General features: G+C 41.9%; 1 protein-coding gene across 1 annotated transcript; it reads left to right on the plus strand.

Annotated features, from left to right (window-relative positions):
• Positions 1-989: 989 nt before the first annotated feature.
• Positions 990-5,701, plus strand: ankk1 (ankyrin repeat and kinase domain containing 1; the record flags this gene model as incomplete). The annotated part of the gene is made up of 9 exons (XM_084466340.1): positions 990-1,174; positions 1,444-1,726; positions 1,922-2,073; positions 2,513-2,562; positions 2,768-2,923; positions 3,611-3,720; positions 3,858-3,891; positions 4,101-4,329; positions 4,621-5,701. The coding sequence occupies 9 exons, from the start codon at positions 990-992 to the stop codon at positions 5,699-5,701; spliced, it is 2,280 nt and encodes a 759-aa protein (XP_084322466.1).
• Between the last annotated feature and the right edge of the window lie 12,405 nt (positions 5,702-18,106).

Genomic DNA, 18,106 nt, shown 5'->3' on the forward strand with positions numbered 1-18,106 from the left:
TACATATGATGTTGTGGTAGCACAATGATCAAACCAAAGCAAACATTCGTTGTCCTCCTCTGACATTTTCTTCTACAGGTTCTGACCCTTGCAAACAGCCCATTTATCTTGCTCAGGTATCTGCAGCCTTCACCACTTCTAAAAAGTTTATCTTCCAGACAGGCAAAGGTTATACACTTGGTAGGTCAAATCTCCTTTGTTTTTCCTGTTTTACTCTATACTCTTTAAGACAATAATACACACTTACCACAATCCATTAAAGCAACATGACTTGCAAAAAAGAGGCAGCATTTATATTGACAAAGTGGTCAAGACTGAGCTGGGTTATTTACACATGCATGCACGCACGCACGCACGCAGTTTTTTAAAATCTTTTCACACCTACTCAATCAGGTATCATCAATGGGGGCAAAGGTCAGCTGGTTAAAGAAACAGACGCAAAATCCTCTTGGGCCTACGCTACGGAACAAGCTCTTTCAGGTGATTGATAGTCTGTTGACACTATAAAGTGACTGTTTTTTTCCACTCCTCTATCTGTTACTCAGACGGTTATAAATAAGAATTTGATTGAGAAAGGTAGGATGAAGCAATAGCTGGTGTGTGGAAGATCCAGTTTCCCTTTTAAAGAAGAAAGCTATGCCAGAAATCCTGAGGCAGTCTGATAGAAACCAGTCCTGTGACATTACAAGGCAAGCCACACAGTTGCCACTCCTCCCGTAAATTCAGTAGATATGAAAACCAAGTCCGAGCAGACTCTGTCTGATTTAACATGATGTTGTGAAGCCGCTGACATTGAAATGCGTGGAGCTCCTACACTTTGTGTTACCATGCCGTCCCCATGGTGACTTCTACGCGGCTGGCGCAGAAGAGCGAGTTCCTGTGCAGCTCATAATCTCCATCGGGCCCGGAGCCTAATCCTTGTTTGTGTGTGTGATTAGCGAGTAAATCTGTGTAGTGTTAGCGTGTGTTGGTGAGGATCAATTGTCCGTATGGATTGTCTCGACGGAGCCCCTGGAAAGTTGAGGAACTTCAAGAAGAGTGACTTTGGGCCCGACTGGATAAATGTGGCCGAGCGCAGATTCAGCAAAGTGTACAGAGTCAGGCTGAATGTCTGGCGGGAGCAATGTGCCCTGAAATGTTTAGATACAAGCCTGTCTGCAAACAATTTCTACAGGTGAGACACAATTTCCTTCTGCTTTGATTTCACCTTGGATTCTTTTGTATTTTATTGCTTATGTTCTCTTCAAAAATATAAGATAAATAGCAGTGGTCTGGTACCTCTTTCTCTGAATCACAAAAGAGATGTCGGCCTAATACAACTGTATAACAATCCACCTCAAGTGATGTGTCGAAGGCCTTAACGACCCTACAACCATCTTCGCTCCCCTTTTCTCTCTTCTCTCTCCCTTTTCTTCCCCCCACAACCTCCTCAACCTCCTACAGAAGAATGACAGAGGAGGTCTCAGAAATAGCAAAAGTGAAAATCAAATATATAGTTTCCATCTATGGGCTGTGCAGCGACCCAGCTGCGGTGGTGATGGAGTACATGAGTAATGGCTCCCTGGACCATCTCCTGGCGAGTCACACCTTCATGTGGCCCAAGAAGTTCCAGATGATTCACGAGGTCACCATGGGCATGAATTTCCTCCACAGCATGACTCCCCCCATGCTTCATCTCAACCTCAAGACATCCAACCTCCTGCTCGATGAGCACCTCCACATCAAAGTGAGAACCAAAATTGCGTCTGTAAAAAAGTGAAACAGCCTAGGCACAGTAGAGTGTGGATATATATATAATGAGCCTAGCGACATGCCTGAGAGATGCTTGAGTGTGTTTGCGGGCTCATTAAATATACTTGTCTGGGCTCGCAAGGCGTCAATTAGGGGGAGAATAATTTTTTTTTTTTTTTTTTATCAAAAGATTTCAGATTCTGGGTTAATCAAGTGGGATGAGGGCTTGGATAAGGGGACATTCCTGGAATACCTGACGGCCAGAGGAAACATTAGTTACATTCCTCCTGAGATGTTCAACATGTCTCCCCAACCTCCTGGAGCTGCTTTTGACGTGTATAGGTATGTCGTATGTATCGTGAAATATTGATATTGAATATTTCTCAACCTTCTTAAACTCTGAAGCAATCGTATATTTCTGATTGAAGATGCTTCACCGGAATTGTGTCTGTAGCAAAACCTAAAGTGGTATTTACGTCTTTAAAATAAATATCACATTTGCATAAGGTGGAAGTGTATGTGGCTTAGTTGGTGAGAACAACAATAAACAGGTATGCAAAGCAGTCTCAGGGTTACATCTCTGGAATAAATGTATGAAAAATACATTTTGTGAGCTTATTTACTTTAGAAAATATAATTTATTTCTTATTCATTTATTTTTGTGAATTTGCCGTGAAAGGTTTTCCAGCATTGCTACTTAGGATGTGACAAGTAAAAATGAAAACTTTGACTAATTGGGACAACTTTTTTAAACTGATGGGAATGTGCTCTGTTTCTGTAGTTTTGCAATTGTCATGTGGGAGATTCTGACACAGCAAAGACCGTACCCAGGTAGACAACTCTCCTGACAGCTCATAACTCAATGTCAAACACTTTCACCCAAACCACCCAAGGGAATCAGATAAGACAACAACAAACAAATCATCAATTTTTTTTGTGTTCCACCATATTTTACTACAGTCTACAGTGTGTGTGTGTGTGTGTGTGTGTGTGTGTGTGTGTGTGTGTGTGTGTGTGTGTGTGTGCGTGTGTGCAGGGCGCAGTGTGACCACGGTGCTGGTGCAGGTATCAGGGGGTAAGAGGCCCTGTGTAGACATGGTGCCTGACGACAAGCCCCCTGAGTGTGGCCAGATGATTGACATCATGGAGCAATGCTGGGACCAGGACCCCCACACAAGGCCACAGTTTGCAGGTACACTCTAGGCCTCACAGCTTCTTCGCCTCCTCCATACAAAACATGCCAGGCACTATGAGTGACAGGGTAATGGATGTTAAAATTGAAAGTTAAAGTTAAACTTGTGACTATTGGGGCAGAAATAAGCATCTAAAGAAAATGTTCTGGGTTTCGTCTATCTCTTTGTCTGTATCTATGTATAGATAGACCTTTCTCAAAGTATGATGAAATCTCGAAGATAAAATAAGGTATTCCTGTCACTACTATTGCTAACCATCATGTGCGTGCGTATATGCACAACTGTTTTATATAAAGTAATGTAAGCCAGTTAGGCTAACTTGGCCTTTTGTCGTTATGAAACTATGCAGCGAGAACCCAGTCAACTTGGTGGGTGGGTGTAGATCCCACCTCTAGGAAACAAGCAATTTATGCATTAAGATTGATATTACTGAATACTATCACATGTAAAGCTTCCTTATACCCACTACCATCTCCGATTCCTACATCTTCAAAACCAATTCACAGTTATTAGTTGGAAAATGCTGCTGTAATTGATGCACAAAAGGTCATTCACATCATAATTACAGATACATGTAAGATACATTATGTATCTGTGTGGGAGAGCAGACTACGATGAGCTTGTAAAACAGGAAGGAACATTGAAACTAGCACAGGCTCTGCTACAGAACATTTCTTGGCTTGCAGATATCGTGAGTACAACAGAGGTGCTCAGCGAAGTCCTAAAGATTCCAGGCATCAACATTTCTGTCAAGCAGAGACCAAAATACCTTCAGCTGACTAGTACACCGCAGAAGGTCTGTGTCATCCTATATGTCATACTTATTAACAAAGTTCATATGAGCAACTATATTTGACTAACACTGGATTTCTGTTAAAGAACTATTAGCAATTTTCTATAATGATAAATTATGTTTTATTTTCTCTAATGTAGATTCCTCCTCCGGACATGCCTGACCTTTCTCCAGGTAAAACAATGAGTATACTGTGGGATGTTGCTGTGTTCTTTGTTGTACAAAGGCTGCATGTTAGGTTGCTTGAATAAATTCAGCCCATAAAAGCCAAATCTACACATGACAAAAATATAATTGTTTTAATTAATTATATTTCAGTTAGACCAAGAAACCGAAACCCTCAAAAGTCATCCATTCTGCAAACAATGAATGTTATTTCATAGATTCTACCGCCATGCTGTCGCTTCTGAGAAAGAAGGATTTTAAAAGTTTCCGCCAGTCCTTGCGGAAGGAGCACACCTCCATGGTGTTCTCAGAAAACAACTCTCTGCTTCACCACACCGTCGCTACCGGGGACACGGAGAGTGTCCGACGCCTCCTCCATCTCGGTGCCGAGGTCAACTGCCAAAGCGCCAGGGGTTACACACCTCTCATCGTCGCGGTCCTACACAGGTCTGAGAAAGAACACTGAATAACAACAACATAACATAATAACAATAACCTTTTCTATTAACTAGTAATTTGACTTTTTTTTTTTTTTTACCTTTATTTATACTCGAAAGATAAATTGAGGGGTGACCCTCATTTGCAACCCTTAACTCGACATCATTCCCACCATTCAGTCATTCATTCATTAACCCATTCAATCATTTCACAAATTTGTTAATAGAATTTTCTGTTTTTTCTCCAAACTAACACGCGTGGTGGACCTATCAGTGCGACTAAACAATGTCTCCTACCCAGGATGCATGAGATCACGTCCCTGCTGCTGGAGCACGGGGCATCTGCGACCCACCCAGACGACGACCAGTGGACGGCGCTTCACTTCGCCTGTCAGAATGGCGACGACCGTACCGCGCGGTTGCTGCTGGACCACGGAGCGGCGGCGGACACGGCGGACAACACGGGCTGGATCGCCCTCCACCTGGCCTCCCAGAATGGCCACGAGGCGGTGGTGCGGCTGCTCTTGTCTCGGCAGCCGCCGCCGCCGTCATCGGTGAAGAAGGAGGAGGGGATGGTGGTGGTGGAGGGGGTCCGTCGAGCCGAGCTGAAACATGGGAGAGTGCCTCTTCACCTGGCCTGCTGCTACGGACACCTGGGCATCGCCAAGCTGCTGCTCTGCAAGGGAGCCGATCCCAACGCCGCCGACCGCTCCCGTACCACCGCCCTGCACCTGGCGGCCGAGGGGGGCTTCAACCGGGTGGTGAGGCACCTGGTGAAGAGCGGGGCGCTCGTCGACAGTGTGGACAGCAGTGGCTGCACGCCGCTGCATGTGGCAGCCCGCAAGGCCCACAGGGGCATCTGTAGGACGCTGCTGTCCAGCGGGGGCCACCCCGACCCACGGAACGAGCAAGGCTGGACCCCCATGCACTTGGCCGCATTCAAAGGCCACAGGACCACCGTGCTGGAGCTGGAGAGTTTGGGCGGCAGTGTGAATGCCAAGGGGGAGAACGGATGGACGCCGCTACACATAGCGTGCAAACACGGCCACGGAGACCTGGTGGCCGATCTCCTGGCTGCCAAGGCCAGGCCCAATGTGGTGGAGAGCAAGGTGGGCTGGACACCACTACATCTGGCCTGCATCAATTGCAGTTTCACCAGTGTGCAGGAGCTTATCTTACACCAGGCGGAGGTTAACGCGGTAAACAAGGACAATGACACACCGCTACACCTGGCGGCAAATCACGGCTGCACTGCCATCGTGAAGGCCTTGCTACTCAATGGGGCTGATAGGACTCTGCTGGATTCGTCTGGTTCCACAGCACTGGATCTGGCCCGGAAGGGTCAACGGGAGGAAATAGTACAGCTCCTGGTAAAGAAATAATCAGCCCTAAATAGGTTGGTAACATACTGAGGTGAAGCATCCCCGCAGTATGTATAGGAAAATGTGTTATTTTAATAAAAAAATGTAATCAACTTGTAAAAAGAAAGGATTTAGTGATTGCATCACCAAGTCCACCAAGCAGGCATTCCAACCAAGGAGCACTACTGGCTGATAGGAAGAACTCCCCTCTTCACCTGGATAGATGAAAGAAGAAACTCTGCCAACCCTTTCTTTTTATCTTTAACTGTAAGTCCCATATTCACCATGCTTGATTTATATTGATCAAATCTTTATGTGTAAAGCCAGACGAGACGACTCTGTTTCCAGGAAACAACGTCAGCTCGTCAAAAGATAGATCCGGTGAGTGGGGAATTAGAGGAGATAGGAAGATGCTATTGATTGTCATCCAGGGTCCATTTATTCCCTCTACATTACAAAATAAACATGTGGCATGAGTTAAAATGTTAAATGAATGGCTGTCCATGCTCCTGTAATGAGTTATTGAAGCATATTGAAGCAGATTTATAAAACAGGGCACCTCTCAGACTATGAACAGGGTGTGTGAGTGTGTGTAGCCAGGGAACCAATGGCTCGGAAAGCCCGGGCTTAGCAACACTACATTACCACTGTGACACATTGTAGTTGTATTTATCTGCTCATCTCCAGTGTTCTATTGTCCATAGGGTAATGATTCTGATGCTAACCATGCATATAATGACATTCTTTAATGTATGTGTCTCCCCCAGCAACAAGAGGTCACAGAGCGTCATGCTTGATGTGTGTGATGACCGGTGCGACTGCTCGTACGATACGTGCAGAGATTGAGATCTGGTGTTCCAGAAGATGATATAGTGATATTTATTTGAAAGAGGCCTGTGCCTTTTGGAACTGAAAGCAAATCAAATGATGTTGACAAAGAATTACAAATATTTGTGGTATGCTCACGACATCCCGGAGATGCTCAACCTGTCGGACTGTGTTTCAGTTTGCTGTCAGTGAGGCATGTGTATGACAGGAAACACAAGGTCATCAGGTGTGTTCTCTTCAACCTGAAGATATGATTGACAGCAGTGATCACATGCAAATCAGAATGGTTTATTTTGTACCCGTAATGTTAATTATTATCTATATTTTTTATTGTTGTTATTATTATTATTATTATTATTATTATTATTATTATTATTATTATTGAAACATTCCATGTGATAAACTCTGCTTGGTACCTACGCCACACTGTGTTCCCTTGTGAATTGGTCCCAAATCTCCCAAAAGCATCTAATGGTGAGTGCATAAATCAATGGTGCAGCCTGACCTTTTTCCACCAACCACGCCACACTGGATACCTCCTATTAGCCCTTAATTGGGTTTGCAAATGCCTAACTTAATTTCCCTTTGATGCAGGAAACATACAAGAGGAAGGTGATGTCATTTAAGTAGCTGTGGAAACAATCTTAAAGTTCAGCAGAATTCAGTGCCCGTTAAATCATTACTGGGTGAGCTCACTGGGTAAGCGAGTTTCACCGTGTCTATGTTTGCTCAGGCTGTCAAGAGATTCGTTATTGTTTGACTTGCCAAGACAAACCTTGACTAGAGTGACATTGAACCAAATGATATTGAACTTTGCACAAATAAGAGGTGACATGTGGAAGCTAAGCATTTAATTCATTATTTAATGGAATAACAAATGTTAATGGGGGTTACACGTAGAACGCATCTACAGGCATCACATAACATTTAAACATCACGTGACATTAAAACATCACGTAACATTAAAACGTCAAATGACATTCATTTCAGAAACCATGACTTTGAAAGGAATGCTCAATAATAGAATTCTGAAATTAAAACTGGGGAGTGATATGTTGTTGATTTATGGACAGCCAAACCGGCAGTCCATAAAAAAACAACATCTGTTATTATTTCTGAAATTAAAAATGACGGTAAAAATGATGGTAGTACTGTACTCAAATATCGGAATCTATAACACAGAATATAGAACAAACAAATAAGGCATTGTTCTATATTGTATTGTATATTTATGATTGTCTCCTTATGGTAGATAAGGTCTCCTGAATGGAAATCTATATTTATGAGCAAGCTAGAACATTTGCCATTAAAAAAATCGATCTATCTCTCTCTATATATATTTCTCTTAACACTGTTATCCTCACATTGGGTCAGATAACACAAATTGTATCCTCAAAATTGGTTAGGTTACATGTGCTGTGTCTCCAAACCAAAGGGATTTCCAATTTGTAGATCTAATTAGTTGTTTAGCTGTAAACCGGGAGACATTGGATAACAACTCTTTATCTCAATGTCATTACCATCGCTGACCTTGCACCTCAGGAAACCTGAGCATGCTAAATATATAAAGTTAAAAACCCATATGCAACATTGTGCGATATATTAACAAGGACAAATGATTTCTTCAGAAATCTTTCAAATCGTGGCATTATGAATGAGGAAGACTGCTTAACAATCACGTGCTCCACCTCTCACAGGAAGTTAGCAGTACCCTCCCTAAGGGGAGACATTACTCGGTCTCAGCGCAGCCTATCTTACCTGGCAGGGTTAAGCTATTTATTCAGCCCTTCCCTGTAAAGCAACTGCAAGCATGACTAATGCAGTCGTCTCTTTGACCTAGGTGTGTCACCTCAGAAGAACCTAGCTCGCTTCCAGACAGGCCACTCTGGCCCTTGCTGGGCTAATTGTATGTGAGTGATCTATCACGTTTCAGAGGAGATGTGTTCTTCCTTTTTTGTCCTTTTTTTTCTTGGAGAGATGATGTGGAGGAAAGCACTCTCAGCCTTGTCATCACATAGAGACCTGCTTTGCAATATAATTGTGGAAAATAAATTCAAAAACAATGTCTGGTCCAAACCTATCCTCTCGTGTGACGCCTACTGTGTCTTGCTAGTGATGGCTCTATTTTGGGCTTCTAGAGCTTTGGGATTGTAGAGATGGTAGTTAATTTACACATTATGCTATTTATGAAATGTATCACTGCATGAAACAATGCAAAACAGACACACATACACTTGCATGCACACACACATGCAAACATACATGCACACACACACACACACACAAATATGCACGTGCACACACGTGCACACAATACAAAAACAAGTCTTGCCATTGATGCTTGCAGCCTTCGGCAAGTGATTACGTATTCTATAGAGCACCAAATGTCCTCTGGAGTAATACAACAGTGTGGCGCAGCATCCTTTTATTTTGTCATCACCCTGTCCTGAATGTTCTCTCCAGAACAATCGAAGAAGTGCCTGATTCTCTTCTCCTGATTCTTCTCCCTTTCCCCTACCTCCCCTCTGCTCTGGTCATGTTATCACATGTGTTCCTCAGCGATGATTAATGGTGGACCTCTCTCTTATCTCCGAAAGCCCAGAGCGGAAACTGCAGCACACTCCATTTACACTTCATAAACACCCTACACATGTGTACACTCCTACACAAAAACATCCATGGGTTTGCCATACATGCTCAGACAAATCTACAAGCACTGCCTCGAACACATGTCATGTTACATCTCCCCATTGGATTTGGTCTCATTGCATGATTGTTAATCCCTGCAGAGTCCCAGATAGCATCCCATAATGTATGCTGATTTATGATTTTCCCTTCAGAAACCATTTACATTGAAGGCTGTTAAATTTTTTGGGGGCCACATCTCAGAAAATGATCACAAAGCATAGCCTGTCACCGGCTGCGGAAAGGCCAGCAATCAAGTCTTCCATCAGGAATAATAGTGCTGCTTCATGATGAAAGTGAGTCTTTGGAGAAGTGCCCTGAGTAACCAAGACTGCAGTGTAGTTCTGACGCTTACCCAAGATCAAAGTTTGGAACATGTGTACAGGAACGAAGAGGACATGCTGCCCGCCCATCTCAAGGCGGGTCCCAAACGCATCCCTAATGGCTGCCATCCTACCATTGATCTAGGGGTGGTTATCCTCATCCCAGTTTATGTGTAGAGGATTACCCAAAGCCCTTTCCATCCCATTGCCCTCCTTGGTTCTTCTATGATGATGAGCTACCGAAAAGTCGTCCTCTCCTTATTAACATTCTAATTAAAAGTGATGTTTGCCTCAGTTTTTATTCACTGTAAATATATCGCCAGTTGCAGACCTTGTGGTGAGATGAGATTTAATCAGTGTTGTGCAAGTTGCTTTAAAAAAGTAATTAGTTACTTCACCCAACTAAATTAGTTACTCATTTACAAATTATAAAAGTAACTAGTTCCTATGGAATGTATATTTAAGTATATTTTTAAATGCTCCAATGTCAAATAAATTTTGACATTGGACCCCACCTCCACCCCTCTTTAATGGAACTCAAAATACATGTGCATTTTCATGCACGGAAGCATGGAATGCATGGAAGCATGCAACGTTGAAAGATGTTTGAAATTACTTGACACCGATGTGGAGAGGCACTTTGTCCAGAGCATAATATGCATTTCACGATAACAATTGTTCCTTTCATTTCTTGGAGGGAAAAGTAATGGCTATACTTCCATTTAAAAAATGCTATTTTTATTATTATTATGCTATATTATTATTTGGGCTTGCCATTCCTGTTTCTCGTTGACTCACTTATGTTGTTGTGTGTCCGACTATGCGTGCTTTTGAATTTGTGTAAACAACACCCGCCCAACTCGACCTCTGATTGGCTTGAAATTTTACTCTACCGCAGCGAATCGTTATCATTAATGCGATTGTCTCACGCAGTGGCGGTCCACATTGAATTACACCCCGGGCGAGACCCCCTCTGAGCGCCCCCCCCCCCCCCCCCCAAAAAAACAACAACAACACAGCCATGTTTTATCATAACAATATGAGTGAAAGATAAACTTTTCTCAATTGCAAGAAATTCAAGGTGTGACTGACTTTAGCCCACTAATTTCATTAGAGTATTGCTCTATACCAGGCGCGTGCTGTCCATATGGGCAGTTGGGGCGGTGAACTACTTGCAAAAGCATGCTCCCAAAAAAATAATTTCTAAATCATTGCTCCTATTTTTTCTACTTTTAATAATGTGATTGTCATATTAACTATCTATAGTTTCTGTAGGCTTTCCGACTTTTTGGTCTGTTGACCACTGCCGTGGACGCCTATGCGGGTCCTGCGCAAGGGATTCTGCGGGTGCAACTCTAATAGGGGTTTGGACCTTTTCGGGGCCCCCTGGATTACCTTGGGGTTGGTTGTTGTGGAGGTGTTACATTGCTGTGTAGTGCGATCTTCTGTGACGGCACCTTCTCAGCAAGCAGGGGCGCCTGCAGCCGGCGCCCCTGCAACTCCCGCAAACAGCTAGGACTAATCGAAACACAATCTAAAGGAGAGCCCTTCTAACCAATCAAAAATTTCACCCCCAGGCGGGGGTGCCCGCTTCGCCCGTGCCTAAAACCACCACTGGTCTCACACCCACTAACCAAGGAAGAACAGTAAAGAGAGAGAACTAGTTGGTCTGATGAAAAAACAGCTTAAATTATAGTAGCCTAATGCGCCTAATCCTAATTACTGAAAAAAGTAACGCTGTTAGTAACGTTTATGCCTTCCTAATGACAAAATAATTTCCATCCTTTCTATGTTTTTGTCTATAGCATTTGAATATATGATACTGAAACAGTTGGGAGTTGGGAGTAGTTGGGAGTGTATTAGCCTATAAACTCCAAACTACTTCTATACTATACAACAGTTGCTGTGGAAAGGCTTTTTATTTGTTTTAGGAAACACATAAATAACCATAACAGAATAAATGAAACAATTTTTCTTCATGCTATTATCAGGGCAGCCAACATGGATTTAGTGTTAAATAAAAATAATCCTATTTTTTAAATCGGCCAAATGTTGTACTTGGCTGGCAAACAGACCGAGAGGCTGAGGAGTGAATTTGACGTGAAATTAATCTCTTCCATTTTCTTCTACCTTCAACACACTGGCCCACTCGGTCCTTCTGGCTTCAGTGGAGATAATATCAAGTCTCTGTGGACAAATGAGGATTGTTTTCCACACAGCTTGTCGCTCTCGCTGACACAGAGATGCCACTCACCTCTTACTTCCAGAGGTGTAAATCTACTTAATTCACAGCCACATACTGAATGTATAGTCAGATTCTTTGCTCTCTAAGCTTTGGACGAAATCTCCTTCAATTACGATGACAACCGTTTATTGCAGCAAGCTTGAAAATGTGAACTTTTTTAATATTGCAATTGTAATAACTGTCTGTGCTTGAAATATATCAACTTTAGGATGCAGGATTTAATACAAATTACTTATGGCTTTGATTAAGGTGAGGCTCCTACACCTTTGGACAGATTATATATATTTTTTTGATCCATTCTCATACTTAGAAGTTAGGAAGGTACTATTCTTTATAGGCGCATATAGATAAATGGTTGTATTTCTTCATCTCTCTCTGAGATGCACCAGTGGATAGAACCTCCTCCCCTTTAGTTCAGGTCTTGTTAGTGGGCAGCTCTGTCTCTCTGCGACCATAGGACTGGAGCATCGATCCGGGACTGGACCACGTAGGGACAGGGCCCGGCATTCTCCCATGTGTTAAATTGGGTGAGAAAGGGCATCTGAGTCAGTGCAGTTGGCCAGCGTTAAGTCCAAGCATGAAAACAATGCCCACTAGGCCTGCCTCCAATCCCGTTGATTTTGGGCATGTTGGATGCCAACCAGAGTTTTTCAGATCCAGCCAAGCGATTGATGCGGCTGCACGGTCTGATCCAACTGCTGACACCACTGATCCAGAGCCCACTCCGCACCAAATCACTCACTGGCTGCCCAATTCTGTACAATTGGCCTCAATGGGCATTCTGCGGCTCATGGTTCAGAGGAAGAATGCAGAATGTCAGCATGGCCAAAGTAAGAAATGGGGCAGCTGCCGCCGTAGGAGGGCGATGTGACTCTGGAGTGTGGGGAGTATAGCAGGGGTAACCCCCCCCCCCTCCTCGGCCATGGCGTCTTCAAGAAATCCGTTGTTGAGAAGAAGTGGACTGGATGATTGACAGGGAGGGGTGGTCTTCCCTTGCCGTCCACTAGCAATGCTCTCTCAGACCCTCTAATTTCGTGGGACAGCTTGATTCCCTCACTTCCCCTGCTGCTTTTGTCAGTCAGTCATCCTTGAACTCATTCGACAATCACTGCTACCCAGCTGTGATTGTCGAATGAGTTGTGCAGCAAGACTGTCTCTACACTCACCCGCTTCCTCCAATCCACTCACTTGTCTCTGTCTCTGAAACACAGTGGTATACTGTGTTCACAGACTGGATGGATTTAACCTTTGTGTCGTGTTTGTTTCTCCACCCTTACTTTGGTGCTCCCGGTCTAATTTGACCGGCTTGTTTTAACTGCTCTTACATTAACACACAAAAAAAATTGATCATCACCAAATTTAATTTAACTCCCCTTTAAGCTGTAAACAATGTCTCAGACTACTGGTTTACATGAATAACTGCAGTAAATATACAAAGAATAGACACAGAAATTGTGTGTGCATGCGGTGGTGATGGTGAATTTGTGGTTGTGTACTATCTGATGGATGAACACAATCTAGGGTCACCCATTCATTTCCTATGGCGGTCATTTTTGACCGGGAACACCACAGGTTTTAGGATAAACTCAGGTTTTGCCTAGTGTGGAGGATATCATAAGGCCTTGAGACAATAAAATGTAAAACACAATATTTATGATTAATGAAAGTAGGAAATCGGTCAGATTTGACCTGAACACGACAGAAAGTGATCCATGCAGTTCTCACATAGTGTCCAGAGGAGGTACTGATTTGCTTCATTTTTCACACAGGCCTCCACTCCATTTGATACTCATTCAAAAACATATACCAAGCACTTGGGATGTTTAAGGAGAGCCATTGAAACATCACTTACGAGGGACTTTTAAGTATTATTTATGAATAACACATATCCCTATTGGTCTTAATAGTGTTTCATCTCAATTCATATTGCAGGGATCATTAAAGATGATCCCAATTTTTATTTATGAAATTTGAAGGATCACATACACAGCTATAAAAAATTAGGCCTCAGCAATTCACATGGATCTTGGTTGAAATCAGAATGGATTATTCTTGGAATTGGAATCCATATTTTATATCGAAATTATATTAGAACACTTCAAATGTGTCAACGGAATTTTCCTCTAGCCAGCCTCCCTACTATAGAAACTATATAACTATACTATAGAAATAACAAAGCTCTCAAGCTTGTATGTTGAATTGTCTGACCTGTCAGTGAATCCTTGGTTCACTCCGACCGCCTAATTCACATTTCCATTAGGAGCGCCAGACACAGGCGCTGACTGCTATATTCCGTCAATATGTAATAAATCATCAAGACAAGAGCACACAACTTTGATATGTGTGCCCTGAAACTGTTGAAATGAATAACATTAATGAATAAAGCAGGCAAAATGTGGACACTTGTAAAAGAGGTAAACTATATTTGACATGAGAGTATGGTAATATTGTGTGCCAGCGAGCTAGAGAGCTAACACACAATATTTCACGCCCTTGTATCCTGTCATTTTGAATATTACTATCAATATGTTATGTTGTTACACTGAGCTTGCAGCTTACACTACACAATATCCAACCAACATGTCTAACATGTCAGGTATTTTAATATGTATTGCACTGCTGAAGGTAAATGACTTATCCACTCTATAGGTGGAAGCGTTTCCAATTTCAGTGGCAGCAAAAGGTTTTTCAGGTCCCAAGATGTCCTCCACATATTGTTGTAGAATGGGAAGGGGACACATGCACACATGCACACACAGTGGCAACTGTTGTCAAAAATGTTCTCCTAACTTTAAAAGCGGTGAGTAGCTTGCTTGTCAACTCCCCTGTGTCTCAAGACGGGACTGATTCATTCCCGTCTCAAAATGCAAAATTCTAAAACATTTATATTTACTAAGATTCCAATGCTCCTATGCTTCAAAAATGGAGGTGGAAATTGGTAGTCCGTCTCTGACTCTTATTAATGGAAGAGCGTGTTCATGACAGTGTTGCACCAATAAAGTGTCCCCTTAAACAGCAGGCTATATGTAGGAGGCTCTGACACATGAGCGCTGATTTATGATGCAAAATCAGCATTAATGTTCCAATTAAAACACTGAACAAGTTTTTATTTTCTGAATCTGATGACAGATATAGCCACTTGAAGCAAAACATCCTCCCTTTTACAAAACCAAATAACAACATTGTTATTAACTATTTTTATTGTGTTTATTGTGTTATCATTTGGATTCACTTATAAGAGCTAAATCTAATACGGTAAAACTATTTGTATTTGGGGTCTATTTACTTTTTTCAGGGCTATTTTTATAAAATGAATATCAGGGTAAATTTGTTTGGCATTTTTGAGCTGAAAACAGCAACAAGTCTTCTTTGCGATTGCAGATATTGTATCATTTTTGTCTGGTGGAGGCTTGGAGCACTTGCTGAGCCCCTTATTATATCTACGATAAGAGAACTTGATATTGAATGGTAACGCGTTACTTGACAATATATAATAAAAAACACGTATTTCTTTGTATCACTGAGTATAACCAAATATATAATGTTTAATATCATACACAAAAGTAATATGTATTATATATATATATATATATATATAATTATTATATTATTATATTATTATATCATGTGTCACAAATTAGCTTTTTTAGGGTGCTACTCCCAAAACTGACTACCCATATCAGTGATGCTAATATTAAGACCATTTGATGTTAGCTCAAGCCTTTCAGTTATCGCCATTGTTCCACTCAGAGCCTTAGAAGAGGTTGGGTGAACAAGGGCACAAGGGGAAAAAATGATTAACAAGGTGTATGGAATGGGACCAATTTTGAATGTAAATCAGGGAACAAAAGGGTGTTTCTAAATGGAGAAGTAGAAATACTCATCAGATAAACATTCAGTTTATAACCACCCTCGGCAAGGGAGCCCTCCATTCCCCTTCTTTAAATCCCAGTGCAACTGACTCCTTCACAACTCCTGGCCTATAATGTGATTGTGTTAATGTTTAGATTGATTCTCAAACTAGAATGGATTAATAATGACAAATGACTAGATCCTGTCTCCACTGATTTCTTCTGGAAGGAGATGAAAAACAGCCAGGCAGATACATTTGGAAGAGTAGTAGTTTCTGTAGTACACAAGCTGTTATTCAGCTACAGTCAGCACTATGCTCCAACTCACTCTGTTGCCATGCATATCCACCAACGTTGGTTTTTTAACTTGTGTTGGCAGAAAAAAAGTGTTCCTCTTGAGAAATAAATCAAAACCAATGTGCTCTCTTTTCCTTGTATGACAAAGCGTTTCCTCCGAGGCCTAGTGAGACACTGAACACGATCCATGTTGTGAAGCCATAGGAGGGAGGATAGAAGGACAGGAGTACAGCAGTAAATTACATTACCGTGACCGTGGTTCTCTTTTGAATATGTCACATGATGGATTGGAGTACAAAGTATTGCTGCTCTTTTACGGCTTTTGAAAAGTGAAGTGGAAAAGGAAAGTGAATTTATGAATTCATAAAGAATTTATTGGAAGATAAGAGAGAAGTCTATTTTAAACACCATAAGTCATAATGTCATCCATATGGTAATCTTTATCTGTATCACTTGAATACACGTATGCATTTATCAGTGTCTACTCTTGCAATCCAAAGCAATCCAAAGAACATCTATAAAAGGTACTTATATGTTTATTTAACTCATGTGTTGTGCAGAAAAACATAGATTGCACAATGTTACGGTAGAAATGCATTTAAATGAAGCGTCAACTCTTTATTTTTTTCTCTGGAAAGCCATATACCCTGCCAGGTTTATATTTTGTTATCCTTTCCACTGTGTCAAAGTTACTGAAGCAATTGTTGACTAGTTTGACTAGTAAGTTGTCTATACAGTGTGCTGTTGATGGCTATTATAAGTTATTTGACAATTCCAAAATATATTTTTTCATTTAAGACTGTAGTAGTCTGCTGACTGTTATCCGCCTCTGTAATCCATCATCGTAGAGAACAGGAAATAACTTGTTCCCTTTCAGCCAATGTGTTTGAAAAAGGAATTAAATCAATATTAGAGAGACAAATGGCTTTCCGCAATAAGCGCGCAATGCCTTTGTGCGTCGGAAGTGTTACCTTGAAGCCTTTGTATCTTGACACCTACATGCACACAGACTTCAAACTAGACTCTGCCAAGGTATCAGCTCACTGATTATTAGGATGCCGATCCATCATTATCTTATTAAAAGAAGAGTCCCTCTTTGTGTGCACTCTGTCTTCCACAGCCACTATATTTAGAGATGCCAATCACCAAATCCGGAACAGCCCTCACAATGTCAATCTCCCAGTGGAAATTGGAGGAAGGGAAACCGAAGATACAGCCAGACAAAACAGGCCTTGTGTAAACAGGCATCTTAATCCCACTTTGGCACAGATTGCCTCCATGGTTATCTGAGTTTGTCACTAAAAATTCCTTTCAATATTCAGATTGTATTTTGGAGCTCACAGGAGAAGGCACAGTACATCGCCATTGGAGAGGCAGAGCTCTGCTCTGTGGTTGTGGGATTTCCGAGTTTCCATGCGACGATGATGGACAGTGACTATGGAGGGTGTGTCATGGTGCTGTCCCTCCCATGCAACCTGGGGGCGCCCCCCCAGAGGGAAATGGGGAGGAAATAGGTCAGTGGCAACGGGTAGAATCGGATGTATTAGGGCCCAGGAGAACAACCTTATAACAAGGCGCAGCGCAAGATTATTTTAAGGACGTAGATCAGGTGGGAGCAAAGGTTAAATATTTCAATCTGGGGGTTACATGAGGGGTTACATACGAGAAAAAATAATCCTTTCCTTCTACTGAGTTTAACAAATTGCAACATAGTAATATCTGTGCTTGACTATGATTCAAAGTTTAACAATAGGATTTAATAGAAAATTGCACTAAACCGGAGCAGACTTAGGCTTGTTAAGTTAAAGTGAGGTATTAAAGGTCACCAGTTCAGGAGGAGATGCTGGTAATGATGAGTGGTATATGACTTCATTCAATATAGATGCAGTGGCGCCAACAGAGCCACCAGATATGATTGGTGTGAATCCGGTCGTTAGTGTGCAGGGGGACATCTCTCTGGGGATTTAAATAAGGACACGTTAGGGAAGAGCTATAGGAGATCCGTCTTTAGTCGAGAGAATACATGAATTTTCATGACACTCACTGCCAGTAAGGCAAAGGAATTCACCAGGTAGTAATACGATTACATATGAATGAATATTGTATGGCATTTTACACATGAATATTTCAGAATATGAGTTTTTGGCCTCATGAAAACGAAAAATGGACAAGCAGTTACATAGCGTTAGCCACAATT

The sequence above is a fragment of the Micromesistius poutassou genome (genome assembly GCF_964030765.1).
Source record: "Micromesistius poutassou genome assembly, chromosome: 4".
NCBI classification, from domain to species: domain Eukaryota; kingdom Metazoa; phylum Chordata; class Actinopteri; order Gadiformes; family Gadidae; genus Micromesistius; species Micromesistius poutassou.